The sequence below is a fragment of the Microchirus variegatus genome (genome assembly GCF_963457635.1).
Source record: "Microchirus variegatus genome assembly, chromosome: 13".
Lineage (NCBI taxonomy): Eukaryota > Metazoa > Chordata > Actinopteri > Pleuronectiformes > Soleidae > Microchirus > Microchirus variegatus.
The window spans coordinates 8,898,224-8,920,325 of NC_139814.1; the positions used below are offsets into that span (position 1 = coordinate 8,898,224).

The 22,102-nt window shown below is 36.8% G+C and overlaps 2 protein-coding genes across 3 annotated transcripts; one reads left to right on the forward strand and one right to left on the reverse strand.

The window, feature by feature from the left end:
* Window positions 1-9,321: 9,321 nt before the first annotated feature.
* Window positions 9,322-14,973, reverse strand: rragcb (Ras-related GTP binding Cb). Of its 2 annotated transcripts, none has more exons than XM_083900025.1 (7): window positions 14,584-14,973; window positions 13,066-13,269; window positions 12,765-12,964; window positions 12,019-12,133; window positions 11,797-11,939; window positions 11,570-11,718; window positions 9,322-10,322 (listed from the first exon to the last, which is right to left on the reverse strand). In XM_083900025.1, the coding sequence occupies exons 1-7, from the start codon at window positions 14,761-14,763 to the stop codon at window positions 10,165-10,167; spliced, it is 1,149 nt and encodes a 382-aa protein (XP_083756151.1). In that variant the 5' UTR covers window positions 14,764-14,973; the 3' UTR covers window positions 9,322-10,164. The 2 variants fall into 2 exon arrangements, with proteins under 2 accessions (XP_083756151.1, XP_083756150.1); XM_083900024.1 differs by having other exon boundaries at window positions 11,570-11,736.
* Window positions 14,974-15,283: 310 nt separating this feature from the next.
* ppt1 (palmitoyl-protein thioesterase 1 (ceroid-lipofuscinosis, neuronal 1, infantile)) lies at window positions 15,284-22,092 on the forward strand. Its single transcript, XM_083899346.1, has 10 exons — window positions 15,284-15,308; window positions 16,188-16,310; window positions 17,075-17,184; window positions 17,797-17,924; window positions 18,138-18,208; window positions 18,844-18,946; window positions 19,037-19,127; window positions 20,023-20,121; window positions 20,217-20,288; window positions 21,288-22,092. The coding sequence occupies exons 2-10, from the start codon at window positions 16,196-16,198 to the stop codon at window positions 21,408-21,410; spliced, it is 912 nt and encodes a 303-aa protein (XP_083755472.1). The 5' UTR covers window positions 15,284-15,308; window positions 16,188-16,195; the 3' UTR covers window positions 21,411-22,092.
* The last annotated feature ends 10 nt before the right edge of the window (window positions 22,093-22,102 follow it).

Consider the following 22,102-nt stretch of genomic DNA (forward strand, 5'->3'; position numbering starts at 1 on the left):
GTGAAACACCTCCACAACGGACGTTATTCTTTTTCTGCGGTTCAATGTATGCAACCGGATGTGCCCGGACTAGTGCCCGGAGCAGGACGATCTGCTGTTCAGGAGAACCGGTGTTTACGTAACCGGACCGGGTTTTTTCAGAGATCTCACTGAGCCCGAGATTACAATAAAACACAGCGTTCTCAGCAGTGGCTGAACTGTTTGTTTTGAACCTTCAGGGCTTCTTAAACAAGGTAATGACGCAGATACACACTAAAAAACAGCATTAATTGGAACTTCCGGTCTAGGTCCGCTTTAATTACTCCACTTAAAGGTACAATATGTAGTATTTATGGGTTTATATAACCCAAAATCCACTTTTTTATACATATTATGTGCTCCTGCATTGTCTAGTCGCTGTATAATAGTTTTTGTTTCATTTTCGTAGTGTTTCAAAAAGTCATGTAAAATAACATGACCGCGGACCGCGGTTGCATAGCCACTGTTAGCAGCGAGACGCCATGTTTCTACCGGAGCCTGTAAGGACAAACACGAGAGAACAAAACAAGCGTCTCTTTACTTGTAGCGGAAGTCCCGCCTCCTCTCTCTCTCCGATTCGTCTGCTACGGCCGCGGTAGCTCGCCCTCTCCCTCTCCTCACGAACCTCATCTGCTGACACGGAGAAAGACAACGAGGACGACATTTGACCAGCTGCGGATACCGTAGCGCTCAGGGAAGGGTGGGGGTGAGCAGAGGAGCAGGTCTTTGTTGTAAATTTCAGCCTCTCCTCTAGATGGCACTATAAACTACTTATTTCCCCTTTAAACAGAATCATAACTGCTGTGGCTGAATAGCAATGACACAAATCCTGTTATTAACCTAAATTATTCTAAACACAAAGTCAATGTGTGGATTTGTTTTAACAAACTTCCTGCAGGTGATAAAGTATTCAGCCACATGCACGAATCTTTCTGTTTAAAATACTGATGATATTCTTAAGCTGGAAGAGCTGGAATATGATTTTTGTGTCTAAAAAAATGAGAAAAATCATAGTTTTCTACTAAATTGATGTCTTCTACACTAAGCTCCACTAAAATCAGAGTCCCCTTAGTGTCCTTGGATAATAACGACACATAACCTGTGACTCTAAGCTCATAACATTAGGGAATAAAGAAGCTTTAAACATAGACTGAGTGTCTGGCTTTGTTTTACGAGTCTACAGCTGGCTGTTTGTTTACTCTGTGAAACAATGAGGTCTCCAGCTGCAGCTTCCCCTCTGCTGCTGTCGACTCAACTGACAGACACATTCTCAGTCAGGAAACAAGTTAAAAAGTCTATCGTCACCGTCCAAAAACCATGGGGGGGTTCACGGTTACTGAGGCGGCCAGCGTTAACCTTTTCAATCCATTTAGCGAAGTAAACTTTGCTTAAACTTGAGGTCCAATGCTGTTTTCTTCTTTTATAAATGCAATCACTGAATGGTCATGTGTGTTTCCCCCCAAAAAGAGGGTGAATATTAGAGTTATATTTATTACTGTCTGGTGGATAAGTAAATAACAAACGGTTTGCTAACAAATTTGCAACATCAACGCAAAATATATTTTTCACAGCTTTAAAAAATAGAAAACTTCCGGTTTAGTGAAGTTCGGATTGACCCGAGATTCAACTTCATATTCATTGCAAAGTTATTTGCAATATTGACTTAAAAAATGATGATGACGGTAAAGAGATGAACTTAAATACGCTGCCCCCATGTGGCCACATTTTTTACAGCTTTAAAAAAAATTGTAACTGCTATGAAGAGTCCGCTGTCCCCATGTGGCCAAAACCTCTATTGTGTCTTTAAGAAAAAAAAAAAAAAAAATTTTTAAAGGATTTTTGTCAGTTTGCAATATTGACTTAAAGATTGTCATTTTAATGTTATGAAGTTGAGACTGATGCCCCATGTGGCCAAAATATAGCTTTTGCAAAATAAAACATAGAAGAATGCCAAACTTCACATTTTGTAACAACATTACCAAAGTTTTTACTCTTATCAAATAAATGATTCAATATGTTTGCAAAAGTTCCTTGAACTCCTCTTCCTCAGGCTGTAGGCGACAACTGAATGGGAAATGGAAAAGTGATGATGTGAGAGTGAGTCATGAGACTCAGTCTGAGTTAATGACTGTCAGACGTCACCTTTTATCTGTATTCTTCGCCTCTGGCTCATCTCCAGTGTATAGTACACAGCACTACTAACCTTCACCCAGTGCAAGAATTTCACAGGAATGTGACTGTGGTGTCAAAACGAGGCAAAAACCATGTGGTTCCAAGCCCAAGAAGAAGAAGAAGAAGCCAAAAAGAGAAGGAGAAGAAATGGCATTTTAATTCCACCCGCTGTTTTTCTAAAAGAAAGACAAAAGTCAGGAATTTCTTTCTGGGTGAAACCAAGACAACAATGCACAGACACTTTTTCACTTTGCCCCTGAGCAAGAGAAAGCAACCAGAGCTGAATTATTTCAATGAACACATTGATTTCACCCAAATGGATTGTAACATTGTGGTGGTGTGGGGACGGTGTGTGGTGGTGGAAACTATGAGAGGAGGCAGTGGTCGGGGGGAGGGAGGGAGGGAGGGAGGAGAAGGCTCAGTCTCTGGGACAAAATGTGTAATCTGCAGACGTGACATCACTAAAACCCAACAGCACAGAAACGTGTGTGTGTGTGTGCGTGCATGCGTGCGTGCGTGCGTGTGTGTGTGTGGTGATTCTTTTATTAACGTTTTACTTCATGTTTCGGCCCAAAAGACATCATGTCTCCTGCATCTGAGCCAAATCAACATGTGTGTGTGTGTGGGGTGGGGGGGGGCGACTGTTTCCTCAAAGGTCTCCTTGTTCTTGCTCTCATAAATCTGACCTGAAGAACAGGGGCTGCTGCATTTATCCACAGTATCATTTACTCACTCTGGACTCTGTCCCAGGCCCCCGACCCCCAATAACATCCACCATTTCCTCCTTCTACATAAAGCACATCCTCTCTGGTGCATCCTGGATGTGTGGTTGTGTGTCTGACTGACAAAAATACACTTGGTCATGAAAAAACCCTCTGACAGGTGATTATTAGGTATAATGTAGTTTAGTTTAATAGATTTAATTCATACACTATTGGGATATTTGTATATTTGGGTGCGACAGAAGGTCAGTGGTGGAGTGAGTTGTCTTTTAAATTGGAAGGTTGTGGGTTTGATTCCTGGCTCAACATGCCGATGTGTCCCTGGGCAAGACACTTAACCCCACGTTGGCAGCGTGTAAATGGGTATGAAAATGGGTATATACGGCAAAAACCGTATATACAAATACAGACCATTTATCTATCTACCACAAATGTACAGTATTTTTAGTTTATTATAAGAAATCAAATGTACAATAAGTAGATTTTAGTCCAAATTCAAAAATGACTCCTTCAATGGTCTTATCTCAACCTGGCAAACCAAACGTATAGCCTCATGAACGAGTTTAATGTGTTATATTATTACTTAACCATTAATAAATAATGCACCATAGCCTGATTTTATAAGGTCAACTGATATGGATTTTTCTTGTAACCCCCAAGGCTGATTAAAGATTTTATATAAAAGATGATATATAGACAAAATACTGGATATAAAAGCAAATAAAATTCAGTGAATTAAACATCAAACACAAAACACACACACAAAGAAGTTTAAGTGACTTAGCAGAACATTCTGTGAACTGATTAATCAGCCATACCAACTGATTAATCAGTCAATGTCCGATTTATCCTTTATCCTGAAACCTGAACTTTGACCTCAAACAAAAATAATCAAAATGTATTCGTCGCTCTAATATTGTGGGTTGTTGTTTTTTTTTGCAGCAGGTAAGAGCAGAGTTCAGTGTCATTAAATTAAAGGTCTAATTCAACAACATTCAAACTCAGGTGCACACTGGTAGTATGGATGTATAGAATATCATGACTCAGTCATTTACATGTATGTAGCGTACATTTATGTAGCGTGCATTCACGTTTACGTAAACGTACCTGCTCGTCTACGTGTTTACGAGTCAAAGTTGTGCGTAATTTGAAACGTACCGCTCTTTGCGCAGCAGCAGCGTGCAGATGCTCTCTCTCTCTCTCTCTCAGTCAGGAGTCTCTGTCTCTCTCTCTCAGTGTAAACTCCTCTTCTTCTTCTTCTTGCAGCTCTGCTGCTGTGGCGTGTTCTTCACAGTGACAGCTGGTTAAGAAAGTCCTGCGTGGATTCCTGTGAGCTGGAGACTGACGCCTTTTCCACTGACTGAAGCGTCTGTGGTGCGTAAAACCAAACCTCTCTCTCTCTCTCTCTCTCTCTCTCACTAACCCCGCCCCTTTTCCTCCTCTCCTCCACGTGTTTTCCGCTCACTCTGTCTTTTCTTTTCTTTACCTTGTGATGAGTTCATGCTGAATGAGGTAAAAGTCTGTGTTTTTTGGATGTAAGAGAATCTTTTAAATACATGTTAGAGAGAAGCTGCTGCTCTCAGCTGCTCATGTCAAACCACTTTATCTTCTCTCTGTGTGGAAACTCTGATATGATGATGATGATGATGATGATGATGATGACCTATATATAACATTTACAGTCAGTAGACTGCGTATTAGTATGAGGGGCCGTGTAGACTATAATTCCTTTTTTTTACCTCTCACATACACAATTTTACCTCTCACATACACAATTTTACCTCTCACATACAATTGTTTTACCTCTCACATGTAATGTGTAAAAACATTTAATGTGTGAGGTAAAAACATTTAATGTGAGCGGTAAAAAACATTTAATGTGTGAGGTAAAAACATTTAATGTGTGAGGTAAAAACATTTAATGTGTGAGGTAAAAACATTTAATGTGAGAGGTAAAACAATTGTATGTGAGAGGTAAAATTGTGAATGTGTGAGGTAAAATTGTGTATGTGAGAGGTAAAAAAGAAGAATTATGTATTAGTAGTACCCTCATATATTAGTAGTGTTCACACACTCAAGTATTGATTGTTCAATCACATTATTGGCTGTTTATTCGCATTATGTTGAGTTTGCACACGAGTTTCACTGTCAACATTGAGTGTTTTACACATACTTTGTGTTTTATCATACTATGAAGGATTATTGTATTCTATTTAGTGTTTACATATGTATGACTTGTTTATCATATTATATAAGGATTTTTTTTTTATACATATATATATATATATATATATAATTTTATTTTATCAATTTCTGTGGGTCATCATAGTTAGGTACCAGGAAGTACAGCAAGACAATAACATTTAAAAAAAAAAAAAAAAGAAGAATTTCAGAATTTCATCAATATCAAAATGTCACATTATTTCATCAAAATCAAAGTTACATCAGAATTTCATCAGTCTTATTATATTCAATGGTTCCCTCAATACTAATAAATTAAATGGTCAAACTTGCTTATTTTATCTCTAGTATAGTATACTCTTGTCATTACCTTAAACTGTATTAGGCTCAGATTTTCATTAGTGGTTAATTTGTATGTTAATGACAAGCTTGCTTTCAATTTTTATTTAACATCAACGCCTGAGTCTTCAGACCACTTATTATGTATATTCTCTAATAATGTATTACTATTTTCCACGTTTATCAGCAAATTGTACATAGAACCAATCAGTCTTTTCTTTTTGATGCTTCATCTTAAGATATTGGATATTTCGGGACTGGTTTTCTTTCCCAAGTCAAAATTGCGAGTAATCCAGCTTTTTCAGTTGCATGTACCTACTTTTATGAGCCATAAAGAAATAATCTAATTGATGTTCTTGATAATGTTCCTCCAGCTACAGTCAATAGAACCCAAAGTAAAACGATAGGACAAAAACTAAGACAAAGCCACTCTTAAACAACCATTCATATATTCAAACACACATACATTTATTTATTTCTAAGTGTTTTCACACATGATTTTGACTTTTTATTCATACATTTATGAGTTTTATCACAGATTATGGAGGATTGTTAGATGTTGTATATGGAGGACGAAACCTGACATATCAATAAATAAATAAATAAATGCATAAATAAATAAATCAATGCATACATAAATAAATAAATGTAGGTGAACAGAAATTTAGACATAAATATAAAGCATTTATTTATTAATTTATGCATTTCTATATTTATTTTTTTCTGTATTTATTTATCTATTTATGTATTTATTTATGCATTTATTTATTTATTGATATGTCCGGTTTCGTCCTCCATAGTTGTACTGTAGGTTGTTTCGTATCAAATATGTGTCTGACACATTTATCAGATTAAGGGTTTGTTGACTTGTTTATTCACGTTACTTAACTTAGTTATTCAGATTACTTATCATTTGGACTGTTTATCAGATTAGAAGTAATTTACTGACTTTTCTATCACATTGTTGAGTGTTTGCACACATGGTTTGTATGTTTTATCAGATGATAAAGGACTTTATGACTGTTTATTCATATTACTGAGTGTTAACTCACATATTTTGGACTGTTTTGATCAGATAAGAAAGGATTATTTGACCGTTTAGTCACATTACTGAGTGGTTTTTCCTTATTTTGACTGTTTTATCAGATTATAAACGATGTATTAAATATTAATCAACAGTATTGAGCGTTTTTACACATAAATCCGATAGTTTTTTCAGATTATAAAGTATTTCTTGACAGTTTATTCACATGTTGAGTTTGAAAATATGATTTTGACTGTTTAATTTGATTATAAAATATTTGTTTACTGTTTATTCACGCACATTTGAGTGTTTTAATCTTAATATGAAGGATGGTTGTGTGTTGTTTACATATGTGTGTCATGTTTATCACATTACAAAGAAGAGTTTGCACAGAGGGATTTGATTGTTTTTTTCAGACTTTAAATGGTTTTATTGACTGTTTATTCAAATTATTGAGCATTACCTCATATAATTTGGTCAGATCTCATCAGATTATAAATGATTTATTGAATATTAATGACTAATACTGAGTTTTTGCACACATGGTTTTGACAGTTTAGTCACATTACTGAAGGTAAACTCTGATAATGTTGAGTGTTTTATCAGATTATAAAGGTTTTCTTTTTTTTTTACTATTAATTAACATTATTGAGTGTATGGACACATTCATTTGATAGTTTTATCTGAAGGGATGTTTATGCACATTATGAAGCACGTACGTAAATACACGTGGAAACACGCTGACATGCACGTATGTTTTATTCTTGACTTCAAAAATAGATTAAAAGTACAAATAAAGTTGATTTAAAGTTATAGGCAGTTGTTGCTGATAAAATATACTCAGCGTTATCATGGTGCAGCTACAGCAGAGCTAAGGAGCCTGAGTGACAGCATTTAACCCCATCACAAAAAAAGACTTTTATCTGTTGTATGGATGTCCCTGTGGTTAGAACTGTGAGATAATAAAAAGAACACCCCAGCGAGCAAGATATCATTTTCTCTCTCATTGACCTCCATTTTCCACAGTGGTGAGCAGGAGTTTCTGGGGACGATTAGAGGCTTCAGCTGTGGCTTCATCCTGGCACTATCCATTAAAGTTGGGATGAATAGTGAGACAGAGAGAATGACGCAGCGGCTTGTTAGGATCTTTGGCATGTCGACAAAGATCCTCAGCAACTTCTACAGCTGTGTCGTGGAGAGCAGTCTGACCAACTGCATCACCGCGTGGTACGGCAGCACTACGACCATGGACCCCAAACGCCTGCAGAGAGTGGTAAAGACAGCTGAGTGGATCACCAGGTCTCCACTGCCCTCTCTGCACAGCATCTACAACCACAGAGTCTACAGGAGAGCTGCCACCATCATAAAGGACAGCACCCACCCACAACATGGACTGTTTACACTCCTGCCCTCAGGACGGAGATACAGGAGTGCCAAATGCAGGACAACCCGTCTAAAGAACTCTTTTTACCCCACTGCCATCAGAATCCTGAACAGCTGAGCAGCACTACAATCGTCACTTTAAACCTGACACATGTCACTCTAAATCTGTATGCACAGCATCTTGCACAACCAGTGTGCACTTTATGTACAGTTCTTCTTGCTTGTATATATGCATATGTTTATACTTATTTCATGCATATATATTATTTTAGTTTTTTGGTAATATTTATTATTTTTCTTATGTATGTTATACTTTTTAAAACATTTATTTCTACTTTATGCTGGTATTTTTGAGTGGACAGCAAAGTAAGAATTTCATTGTACAGGGAAACGTGTTTCTTTACTGTGCATATGACAATAAACACTTTGAATCTTGAATCTAGAGAATCTGGTTTAAGAATAAATGAAAGTTGATTCCTCATTTGAAATCTGTGTCTGTATCCTGTAAAACACAGCATTTATGTGTTAAAATGCTGCCATCTGCTGTTCAAACTACATAACTACAATGGTTACCCTATTATGGGCTTTTATAGATAGATAGATACATATAGATAGACTTGAATTCATATAACTGCAATATACACCATTTAATATCTGTGCAATCATTACTCTGTACGTAATATGACCATATTTAATATATATTCCATTCTCTATGGTATTTGTTCTTTTTATGTTTCTGTATCTCATATATTTTTCTGGAGTTTAAGATGTGTGCTTACTATTTATTAACTTTACCCTTTACAATGTCTGCTGCAGTAACACTATAACTTTACGGATCATCTTTATTTGTGCCAGTGTCTTATAAGAGGAAGATACAGCTGCACATATTAATCACATTTCTGAACTTCTCCTTTGAGCATACGCAGTTTTATGCTGTATGAACATTTAAATCTTTTTATATAGTAGGAAATTCATTCTTAGATCTTCTCCATGGTAATTCATATACTTTCATTCCGGTTATCATATAGTTTATATTTCCAGGGGGAATTGAAGATATCTTTAAATGGATTTACGACTAGTCAGAATTAAAGTGTAGGTATCTCACACTGGAATTGTGGATAGTGATGATATAATTTAACTGTAATGACAAGCCACATACAGATGAAGAGGAAACGAAGAAAAAAGTTGTCTGAAATGTTCATTTTGGTTAACTGTGATATATGAGCAGAGTCAATTAAATGTTAAAGAGGCTTTTCATAGACTCGAGTGATACTAAGTAGGAAGCATGTGATGTGTATAATGGAGGAAACAGCAGGAACACTTATATACTATAGCTTTAGGTTTGATTGTGTCACTGAGCATACTGTATAATTAGAAAAAAGCTGCAATAAAGCTCGTCTCATCAAACTATAGCACATCTTTTATTTAAGACTCACATACAACAAAAAATATTTTCAAGCTACCACTCAGCATTCACACGGAACTTTGCGCCGTAAATTTGTTGTCGAGGCTACAGAAAGTCAGCTGTGTGCAGGCGTAATAGGAAGTCCAAGTGACACTATCACCTGTTTGACCACGATGATGTCGCTCCCTCTGTTGAGCACTCCAGGAACTGGCATGGTCACGGTCTGAGCAGAAAAAAACTCAAACACTGCTAGTCACAGGGTTTGGTTTCTTCCACGCTGGAGATTAAAGCCACTTAAAGTCTTCAAGAATTCAAATGAGCAGAAACGTGAAAAAAAGAGTAATAGTAGTTCATGAAAAATATAGTTCTCTATCCTCAACCACCAGTGCCTTTCACGAGTGTTTAAAAGCTGCAGAGTAAAGAGGATTAACTGGCCATTAAGGTAAACATCATGTTGACATTTCATTACTATTAAATGTACAGAAAATATGAACCAAACTTTGGTTGGGGGTTAGTTTTTTTCTTAAATATATATATATACATATATATGTATATATATTTACATATAAATATACATATATACATACATATAAAATCTCCTATACTGGACAAATATACTGCATTTCTGAATAATACGTGTGATCTCCTCTGTTTAAGCCAGAGGAGAATGAGACGGTCAAACATCTTGTTTAAGCTCTGAAGCTGTAACTCCATTCAAAGTCAACATCATTGCCTCTCTGAGTCCAGTTCATGAGCTGCGTCTTCTTCTAATCCGTCCACATTCATTTGCAAACAGTGAGGCATCTGCAGGACAGGACATGTGTGCTTTCAAACCATTTCTTTCCACATAGCGCGACAGCCATTGCACTTCAGGTAAACACTAAAGAATCAAAACACGTCACTTGTTTCCCCGCTGCCCTTTAAACATCATTTCCATTCAGTGCCGCATATTTTAAAGCACTAAGGTTGTTGCTGGAGGAGCTCGCTGATCTCCAGTGAGCAGTGTGTGCCAAAGAGCCAACTTCAAACACCTCGTGGATGGCTTTGCGGAAACAATGGAAATTGTACTCGATCAAACCTGCAAAGGGAAGAAAAGTCCATCAAAATGGGTCATTTCAAATTGGTTGTATGAGGATATATCCTGCCTTTCTTTCATTCCTTATGTCAGACCCTCAATTCTCTGTGGCTAAGTGGTGTACATAATAAGTGGACTAATATGTTTTATCAGAAATTACGGCATTCAGGAGTCCACTGCTGCCTCCATTAGTAAATTAAAATGGGTTATCTTGTCACTGTGGTGTTTAAAGTCACACAAACCTACCCAATGAGGCAGCAGTAGACCAGCAGCTCCTACGTCCCTGCAAGCTAAAAACTTTTCTTTCTCTATGAACCTTGGTGGAGAATGAACAGTTTACAGACATGAGTGATATAAAGCTGCAAACATATTCTCAAGATATCAGACTCTTACACTGGTGTACATTTTATTAGATAACTCTAATAACATAATAACCCTGATGGTATGGCCATGTCACAAGAGTGAGCCAGTCCAGGATGTGTCCATAGATCAAAATGCCTGATCTATCCCACAGTTACAAGACAGTTAACATGTTATATACAAAGCCACCAAAGCAGACACACCGTTAGCTGTTTGAATATGGACACATCAAAAGTAGAATCGTGTGTCATTTTAAGCAGTTTAGACCAGGGGTCTCAAACTCAAATGACCTGGGGGCCAATGCGCATCTATTGTGGTCAAGAGGGGGCCAGCCTAGAGAACAAAAAGTTCAACTGTTTACAATTGCATCATGATATTGCACGTATACTTAATAATACTATTTATGATGCAAAATCAATGTATTAATATCAAAAACTGACATTTATTTTAAATTACATAAATAATAGTGTGTACAACTGTAATTAAAATTTGTACCAGGAGCCGTTTTGGCCACTGCTATTCGTGGCTCGGGCCCTAACAAGTGTATTTATATATGTAATTGAATGTTGTATATGATACATTTAATAATGGGATAATTATGACCAAAAGTCTTATTATTACTGTTATAAAAACACAGTTACACACTGTGTTTAAAAGACGGTGAAGTCGTGGGCCATGTTTTCATTATCACATGATATTAAGTGGGGGGCCGAATGTAATCGTTCGGGGGGGCGCATGTGGCCCCTGAGCCACCAGTTTGAGACCCCTGGTTTAGACAGTTCTATGCTACCAGTTTTGGACTTCATATAAACACATATACACTGTCCTGTATAATCAAACCACTGTGATACCAACATGACTGTTTTTTAATATAATTTACGACTACCCACCTTTCCTCTCAAAACTCTCCTCCCTGAGGATGCACACGAGAGCGAGGAACTTTGTGACCTCCTTCAGATAAAGCACTGTGGTGTTGTTGAGTTTGATGATAGCCATTGACTCCTTGTCATAGGCACAACCGCTGCCGTCTTCCACGAGTCTGCCAAGAGTGAGATGACTGAAGAATCAGAGGTTATAATCTCTGCCTTTACTTTTAAAAAAACATTCTTCTTCTTACCCATAAATGCAGGAGACATCAATGACGACGTCGATCATATCACAGCAGATTTCGTACGACTGCATGTCCACAGGAGAGCTGTCTGTGGCGATGTAAATCTTGCTAACGACATCGAAAAGGAAGGCTTTCTCAATCCCAGAATGCTGAAAAATACAAAGAATGTTAATATGAGAAGGACACTTTTTTTTTTACTGACTGTAGATAAGAAGAAAAACAACATACTGATATGAAAATGTTTAAAAGGTTCTCCAAAGTCGGTAACTGAGGAATTAGCTTCTGGACAACTTTACTGAAGGCCTCGAATATGGAGTGGTCATAGATACTGGTCAAGTAGAAGCTGAAGAAGGAAAAAAGAGGAGAGGATTGTGACGAAGAGGTGAGGCATTACCAGACAAGTGAGGGCAAAAACCTTATCATGGCAAGGAGAGTGTTAACATTTCCATTCACCCTTTTTTCACCCAGTTATTACCATGTTACATTTAACAATATATCAAAATGACTTATAGAATATTGTATATACACAGATAAAACACAACATCAATCATGTATATGCACATTTTTCTCTTTTGGTCCCTGAAGAACAATTATTAAAAAAGGGGGATAAATTAGAAAATGTATGATTAAAAATAAATCACTATGATGTTGATGTTGATAGTCTAACTGCGACAGGAAAGTGACATCAACTGTGTATTTATTGGTCCCACAAGTCTTGCTTTCACTGTACTACTATTTCTTTATTTCACCCAGGATGCAGTTTCTATGTGAAAATTAGGAAATGCGTTGTGTATTTATTTTTTTTTACCAAAACAACAAGATAATAATTTCCACAAAGATTTGACCTTTTGACCACAGTAACTAAACAGGACACTGCTCGATACGAACATGTTTTTTTAATTGTAATCTGCACCAAAAGTCTCAACCCCCAGTTGCTTAAGGAATCTAAAGTTTGAAACCTATCAGAAACTCACCTGAGGTGAACCTTCTCCAGGTTAGCATCTGCCAGATCATCGTTGGCCCGCTGATGAATGTCTCTCTGTGTTTCTATTTTGTGGTCATCTGACAGTCCGTCTACTTTATGGATGAAAACTTCAAAGTTGATGTCAGGATTCACTTTGTAGGCTCTTGATACAGTGAGATGCAACCGACCCAGTGCCTCCACGTAATCGTCCTAATGACAGGAGACATATTACTGAAGGAGAAACAAAAGCCTGGATGTGCGGACTCATTTCACATAGGAAGCATTTAAATGTAAGCTTCAGCTCCTCCCACCTGAGCATCGATGACAAAAATCAAAGCGCCGGTTCCTTTGAAAATCATCTCACTGTCAAACGTGGGGTCGAAGAAGTCCACCTGTCCAGGAAAGTCCCAGATCTGGAAGTTGACAAAAGAGCTGCTGGAGATGTCATCCTTGTAAATTTTGTTGGTGCTCTCCAGGAACAAAGTCTCATTGGGTGACATTTTGTGGAATACAACCTGGAAATGTGCATGTCACCATATTATTTCAAAACAAACAACAAACAAAGCAATACTATAGTCAGTGTCAACTTCAAAAGATATATAATCTCTATGGTGATATGTGTAATTATATGTACACTTTCAAGTCAATTTATTAGGTACAATAGCCTTTGTACCATGTGATACAAGCTTTAAAGCTTTAAATAAGCTTTAAAAGTCCTGCGTTGTTAAGCTTGTCTGTGTGGTGGTGTTGAACAAGATAGAAATAAATACAATAATACTCTTGTCACTTTTTCTCATTTCTTCTTCCAACTCTATTATTGTCTATTATTATCTAGTATGATGTATTTTAAATATTTGGTGACTTGAAACTATTACCTTGATACATTGATTATGTTTGATTTAAATGTCATATTTTATATTTTAATATGAATTTTTTAACTGCTCCTGGTCTCGGTCTTCTTTTCCCCTCTTTGAAAATGGGACGTTTTTTGTTCATAATCTGTTGAACTTGTTTCTGTACATGTGACACATGTACACCTGCGCATCTCGGCCTGGGAGAGAGATCCCTCCTCTGTGGCTCTGCCTGAGGTTTCTCCTATTATTTCCCTGCACAAGGGTTTTTCCTCTCCCTCACATGAGGGTCTAAGGATAGAGGATTCCACTTGCTGATGTTGGGCTATATAAATAAAATTGACTGCCTACTGACTGTTTGTTTGTTCTTTTAATCCATTATACTACCCTTTATATCCTTTTTATTCCTTTAAATTTTGCTGTACAGTTGTTCAGTGACAAATATTTTATTTATTTTTTTGTGTTTTATGGTTGCATTATTTATATATTTGCATTGTTTCTTTTATTGCAGTGGAGAAAAGGGTAAATGTAAAATTCCCCAACAGGGACATGCAAAACAAAATACAGTGTTCTTTTTAATTGAAGTGACTATGTATAGCTATGGCTTACTATTGATTATTTAAAATAAGTTAGACTTTATTGTATGATATTATACTAATATAGCATGTTATATATAAGTCAAAATGCTCCAATGTATTTGTTTCACATATTAAAATATTATGCACATGCAAGCTGTGTTTAATGTTCTAAACTGTATTATTAATATCTAAACATTGTGTTTTTGATTATGTGTGTTTTAACATTCACAGTTATAAAGGAGGCAATGTTACCATAAGGGACAGTATTATAACATTTAACCCGGCTATAAAAACATATATATAGTAAACCTTATTATTATTATTGTTATTAATAATAATCGAATATACATTTAAGAAGATAAATCATAAGCACTTTCCTCTAAATATAAATGAATACTACCTTCTGTATGGATGACTTTCCGCTGCGCCTCAGTCCCATCAGCAGAATTCTAGGTTTATCTGGAGGGGAGTCGTTTTCCTCCATGTCTCCCTCCTCCTCCGCCCCGTAACCAAAACTTTTGGGAAACGACCCGACATCGTAACTCCCAGTAAACGCAGACTCCCCGCATTTCATAGACATTCTGTACTTGACCTCTTTGTGTTGTGTTCTTCTTAGAGCAGGGCGCTGTTTGTACACGGTGGTGTTTTTGGTTGTCCTGTTAAAAACTGTCCCGAGCGAGAATGTTATTGTTGTCGAGGACTTTCGCGACAAGCTAGCATGGCAAGCTAACAGGCTAGCAGTTGACCCTCGGTGTTTCTGTGTTAGAACGCCAGGTCAGACACTAACGTATCAACATGTGGTTTGAAATAACACTTGTATAAATGTTACATTATCGTAATATTGCGTTACGAGTCATTATGACAAATATATCTATTAATAAAGTAATTTTTAAACAAATAATTCAATATTTGATGGTTTCGACGTGGGTATGTAACACCTTTATAGAGTTATATGCAATGATGAAAAAGCAGCATAAATTATAACGGACGGAATTTGTTTTTTTCAACAGAGCGGAAAACGGCCAACATGGCAACCCAGCCTCCCTGTATTTGATTGGCTGCTTTGTCTAAACCAAATTGTCATGTGACAGAATCGGCAAACAAGCAGGAACTGGTGCATAAGCGGTGAGTAATGTGTTTGTGTATATTTCACCGTAATTCTCTGGTGTTAAATTGAATTATGAGCTATATTTAAAAGTTAGTTTGATTGTTTTAAGCGTTTCGTATCTTAAATATTCCACATTTTTTACGGAAGTATATTTAGTTACGAATCTTTGAGTGAAAAGTCTGTTTTTAGCTTGCACGTACTCACTTGAATGTCACTCAGTGACTCAGTGGAAATAAGGTTGTTCGGGGGGATAATTTGTGGACTCATTCGCTGTTCAAACATAGTCTTTTATGTTTTATATGTGAGGCACTGATAAAGAACCGAAAGCACTGTAGATAACAGGAAATATAAAACCTTGGTTTCTGTTCTGCACAATCAATTGATAACACAAACTAACACATTAACACTGTTTTAAAACGCCAACTATAAACACACAGCTTGAATTGGTGCAGCAATTTAATCTGGATTTGTGTTCTAAATGTTTGAATAGTAAATAGTATATAAATAGTAAATAAGATAACATTTTTCTACAGCAGTGTCAAATAATGAGGACATTTCCTCATATTCTTTTACAGTTGTTTTTCTTTTACGCTCACTTATGTTTGGGCTCAAAATATATAGAAAATCTATCATCATTTTTATAACAATATTTACAATATAGAGTATTTGATGTATACGTATTGCAAAGACTTGTTGAAGTGCATCAAATTTAGATTGTTCCTCATGTTAGTTTTGTCTGAACAAAACAGCACACACTATATATACATATATATATATATTTATATATATATATATATATATATATACATACATACACACACACATATACTGTATATATATATATTGTGTGCTGTTTTGTACTTGTAGACATAAGTATTGTGGGATTCTTATTTCAGGCTCCATAATGGCAGCAGCGCTCCTGTGTTTCCTCCTGGCTGGTCCAGTGCTGCTGGCTGCTGCCGGTCCACTTTTTGACTCCAACAATGGGACAGTACCGTTGGTGATTTGGCATGGGATGGGTGAGTATTGTAGTTAACATATACATAACACATTTTAAACATGTTTACATACACTATCTGTCTTCCAGCACTTTAACTTTACGTATCCAGTAGCCTGTGACACATAGGGCAGGTTAGTTAGGAAACAGAAGTCTAGTGAGTTACCTTTATCATTTTTAGTACGTTGAAAATGTCTTACACACTGTAACTGACAGAGTTTGAATACAAAGGCATTACTTGTCATTGTAATCTGTTATTGGGATTTGTTGGTCATTGCAACAGCTAAAACAATGATTAACCTTATGTTTTAAAACATGTAGGCATTTTTAGCATATTAGAGCCGTATCTGATCCAGATTAGGAGGTTTCACTCATGTTTTTACTTTTCCATTGGGGAATGATCATTCTTTGAGTTTTCTGTGGGCTCTGGGGATGAAAACAGGAAGCATCATGTTGCTGTGGCATTAGTCAATAAGTCATTAGTAATAAATCTATTTAAGTAAAACCCCATTTTTGCCCATGGAAGTACACTAATCAATCTGTAATGTTTGGCACAGAAGTGCTTATTCTCAGAAAGAAGCTGACATCAAATTAATCATGTTTTTTCCTGACGTTTTAGCTGATTTGGTTTTTCCCATTCATAGTGGAAATTCTAGTTGCAATGAATCTAAAAATCAGTGAATTGTGTCTCAGCGAGTTATGACTCTGAATGAAGAAACTTGCATATCTTAACTATTAAAGTTGTGTGTGTGTGTGTGCGTGCGTGTGTGTGCGTGTTTTCACCAGGTGACAGCTGTTGTAACCCTCTCAGCATGGGGGCGATAAAGAAGATGGTTGAGATGGAGATCCCAGGAATTTACGTGATCTCACTCAAGATTGGGAAAACCATCATAGAGGTACCATTACGCTGCATAACACTGTGTTTTTAAATCTGCAGTCCATTATTTATTGTTTTCAATTATTTTTCTGCTTGGTTCCTGCATTTACTGAAATTAAATAGCAGATTTCCTTTGTCAAGTTCTGTTTTATCCTCCGTATATATTTTCTGCTCTGAAAATGAACCTACATGACCTAAGAAATGTGTGATATTTCATTGAGACTTCATTTAAATTCCATAAATGTACATAAATTCAGTCTCACTACCTTGAATTGAGAAGCCAACTTCTCTTTTTCCAATTGCACAAACACACAATGCATACAAATGTATAGCCAGGAAAGTTGTATGGAACCAGTGATACAGCAGCTGTGACTGATTTGTCCATATGAAAATGTCGGGAGTCCCATTCTGTGACAGTTGCAGCACAACTGGCACAAGTTACATCAGACAAAATGGCTTCTTTACAGCTTCTCTGTGTCGTTTTTCCACATTTATATTCGCTGTAAACCAGTTTGACTTTGCTTTGATCCATCTCGACACCATGACTGCGTCTCTCCTCGCAAACCATGCTCGTCTCGTTCTTCTAATTTGTCCGCCAGGCTTTGAACTTTTTATATTTCCTCTCCTGCAGGACACAGAAAATGGCTTTTTCATGGACGTGAATAAGCAGGTGTCCATGGTGTGCAGTCAGCTGGCTCAGGACCCCAAGTTGAAGGGAGGGTACAACGCCATGGGCTTCTCACAGGGGGCGCAATTTCTGTATGTAGCTCCTGTTCTGAACACTGTATGTTTTTTTTTTTATGTGAATGACAGATCCTGTTGTTGTGTAGCTTTCCTTCTTGTTCAAAGTGAAAGAAACAGGAAAACTTGTCTTGGAGGTGCAGAGATGCTTCAGTCTCAGGGTTAGGGTTGATGTTTTTCGATAAGAATGTGGAAGCTCACTCTGATTCCCGCTGCTTACTGTCCTCACAGGAGAGCTGTGGCTCAGCGCTGTCCCTCTCCAACAATGAAAACTCTGATCTCTGTCGGTGGTCAGCACCAAGGTAACATAATCATGAAAAAAAACACTAAATCAAAACCGCTCACTCCCAAAGAAGCAGGAAATATTATTATATTATTTCTGTTCTGACCCTAGAATATTATGCTGTCTTACCTTGTTTCAATATTCACCACTCACCATTCACACCACAAAAAAACAAAAAACATGCTCCACCAAATGTGTGTTAATCCTCATCAGAAAATAGTCCCCAACAAATTTACAGTAACTGAGCTTTTGTTGGTTCTGGTCTGTCTTCAACAAAACTTAATTTAAATTAAACATTCTTTAAATAAAGTGCTGCATTTATATCCGTACACTACAAGTTCCTAACTATTTCCTAAACCTCAAATGATGATGTTGTGCCTTAATATCTTGTTATTTAGATGTTTTGATTAAATTAAATTAAATTAAATTAAATTAAATTAAATTAAATTAAATTAAATTAAATTAAATTAAATTAAATTAAATTAAATAATCATTGATGATCAAAATAATGGTTTGTATTCATACTGATTAATTTAGTAATGGATTAATAATGGAATAATCGTTGCAGCCCTGCTTTATTTAGAGTTGTGTTGTGAATACACCTAAACACCATGGTAAAGTCTAAACCCTCTTAACGTCTGTGTTGTTCCTCAGGTGTGTACGGTTTACCTCGCTGTCCTGGTGAAAGCTCCCGCCTCTGCGACATTATCCGCAAAGCTCTGAACGACGGCGCTTACACCGACATCGTCCAGAAACAGTAAGTCATGACTGGTTCTACATTAGACACTGTTGTTCCTGTGAAACTAAGGCGCAGCACTGACTGCCTGTGGTGTCTGTGGTTTTTCAGCCTCGTGCAGGCACAGTACTGGCACGACCCGTTAAATGACGACCTGTACAAGAAGCACAGCCTGTTCTTGGCCGACATCAACCAGGAGCGGGTCAGTATGTGGAAAAACCAGATCAGGCAAATGCAACATTTGCATCAGTGGAAAACTCGGCACGATCAGTTCAATCACAGGGAGATTAGAAATGCACACTGGCAACTGACGGGGTCATTGTGCATTTTAATCTTCCACATAAGGAGTAAAGGATGGATTTAGACTTCTAATACATCTGCTGCTTTAGTCTGAGATGTGGTTAAAAGCTCTGTAATAAGCAAATAAGTGGACCTTAAAGCGGAACTAGACAGGAAGTTCCAATTAACGCTGCTTTTCAGTGTGTATCTGCGTCATTACCTTATTTAAGAAGCCCTGAAGATTCAAAACAAACAGTTCAGCCACTGTTGAACGCTGTGTTTTATTGTAATCTCGGGCTCAGTGAGATCTCTGAAAAAACCTGGTCCGGTTATGTAAACACCGGTTCTCCGGAACAGCATATCCTCCTGCTCCGGGCACTAGTCCGGACACCTCCGGTTGCGTACATTGAACCGCAGAAGAAAAATAATGTCTACGGAGGTGTTTCACGAGCGACTTATAATCTATTAACTTTTATAACCACATAATTACGAAATAGAAAAAACAAACACGACTCCCAACCGGTTACCCTCAAATGTCAAATTGTAATATCTCATGTGCAATTTTGGGCAATAATTACACTGTAATATTAAACCGGTGCTGTACATGCTGTATATTCTGTCTATACTGCATGTGAATATGTGTAGATGTGAACATTTTAATTACATTAAATTACATTTACCTTGACTGTCTTTGCTGCTGTAACAATGCAAATGTCCCCATTGTAGGACTAATAAGTGATTATCTTATCTTGATTTTATCTTGGCTAAACTGAATGCAAATGATTTTAAACATCCTCTTGTGTCTTTGAACCTTGAAGGCTGTAAATGAGACTTATAAGAAGAATCTCCAGCTGCTGGACAAGTTTGTCATGATCAAGTTCCTGAATGACACTGTGGTGGATCCTGTAGATAGTGAGGTAACACTCCGAACACACACTTAATATTAAACATTTTAAATGTTAGGACGCTGCATCACTAACAGGTAATTATTATATATATTTTTGTCTCTCAGTGGTTCGGCTTCCTGAAAACCGGCCAGGCCAAGGAGACGGAGACTCTCCAGGAGAGTGTTCTCTACAAAGAGGTGAAAGTCTTTTACTTTTATGTATTCATAGAGAAAAATGGGTCAGTGCGTGTGAGCATAGACCCTGTCCTATTAAGAAAACATTAAAGAAATGGTCATTTTAAAAGCAATTGCACTGCAGCTCTTCACACCATCTTTGAATAATCACAAACCCAATCATTCGACTTACTGAAATAACCTTTAATACTATCCTTATTTTCAAAAACAAGAATCTTTTAACTTCTCATTTATATGCAACGATGAAAAATGGTTCAATGCTATTAGCAAATGGCTTATGTAATGTTAAAAGCAATTTATATTTTTGAGTTGTTCTCCTTATATTAGAATATACTTACTATTTTGATCATATCTGCTCCATTATGTTTTAAATCTATAACACAGTTAATCTAATTAATCATTGACTTTAAGAAACATAGCACAAATATTTTCCAAATTCTGTTTAGCCCTGCTACTTATTCCCTTACATTATTTTTTAAATATTCCTAGTCTTAATAAACATTTAAGACTGTCAATACTAAATGTTATTTGCATTAGTGAAAACGGTGTATATATGCTGATAAAATAATAAATGAATGAGTGCATCTATAGATGTTTTTCCCCAAGAAAACAATTCGTTTGATATTGACCATTCAGCTTTTCACTCATCTGGGTTTAGTATTCTGCATCAAGCACTGCCAGTAAGTCCATAGCTGAGGATCAGTGGTCAGGCAAGTGGTCTTGTGATAGAAACATGTGCTGTATGAATAGGTGAATAACAAAACTTAAGTGTAACTTGGCTTTGAGTGATCATCCAGATGAGAAAAGTGCTTTATAAATGCATACATTTACTCTGGCAGGCTGTATATGTGAATGAGGAAATCACTTCGGAGACTCTCTTGCCACTAATCTCCAAATAATATCTTAGTGAAATCAGAAAATTCTTAATTATCCACAGCCGGTGAAAGGGTGTGCGTGTCTTATAAAACCTTCCTGGCTAAAGTCTTGTTTGTGTCTCTTCAGGATCGTTTGGGCCTGGCAGCCATGGACAAAGCCGGAAAGCTGTTTTTTCTGGCGACTGCAGGCGATCACCTCCAGTTCACCCAAGAATGGTTTAAGAAAAACCTGCTGCCTTTCCTTCTCTAAAGAACCAAACAACACTTTAAATGCGATTAGGGTTGCAAAGGCGCAGTAAATCTCCAGAAAATGTACATGCAAATGAATGAAAATTAACTTAATATTTTGGATAATTTAATGAAATTATGATATACAAAATAAGCAGTTTGTTTTGTCATAAGCAGACATGCATGCAATGATACACTTAAGACGCAACACAGATTCATTTGGGTATAGGTATATATTTGTGTGTGTGTATATGTGCCTCTCCAGCTGTGACATCATTCTGAAATTTTTCTGGGCATTTTATGGAATAATTGTTTTTTATTGCAGTACCACCAGTGCCCACTGGAAATAAATTCTCTGCAAATACAGTATCCAGTTCTTATAATACAACCATAGCATGTGAAGGAGGAAAGCACAGGGCATGTAGGGGGGCGTGGCTTAAGTTCCCAATTTTCAAGTTAACTCACATTAATTCCCATAAATGGAACATTTCCAGACTTTTGCAACCCTAATGCTGATACTCTTACTGGACAAAATATAGGATCTGGCTTCAAAATAATGAAGAGGCTTAAAAACCTTTTTTTGCACTGATCACTTGTAGCAAATCCACTAACACTGTAACTCAATGCTATTTCCTGATGATGTTTTATTGCTTTTACAATTGTTTGTGTTATTTTAACAGCTGATGCATTAATGATACAATAAAGACAGACCAA

Excerpts from the sequence above, each read along its gene's own strand:
- rragcb (XM_083900024.1), bottom strand. The coding sequence starts at position 14,763 with ATGTCTATGAAATGCGGGGAGTCTGCGTTTACTGGGAGTTACGATGTC. Across the intron at positions 13,270-14,583 it reads GAAAGTCATCCATACAGAAG|GTTGTATTCCACAAAATGTC; the intron begins GTAGTATTCATT and ends GCACATTTCCAG. Across the intron at positions 11,940-12,018 it reads TTTTAAACATTTTCATATCA|CATTCTGGGATTGAGAAAGC; the intron begins GTATGTTGTTTT and ends TGTATTTTTCAG.
- ppt1 (XM_083899346.1), top strand. The coding sequence starts at position 16,196 with ATGGCAGCAGCGCTCCTGTGTTTCCTCCTGGCTGGTCCAGTGCTGCTG. Across the intron at positions 16,311-17,074 it reads GGTGATTTGGCATGGGATGG|GTGACAGCTGTTGTAACCCT; the intron begins GTGAGTATTGTA and ends TGTTTTCACCAG. Across the intron at positions 19,128-20,022 it reads CCGACATCAACCAGGAGCGG|GCTGTAAATGAGACTTATAA; the intron begins GTCAGTATGTGG and ends TGAACCTTGAAG.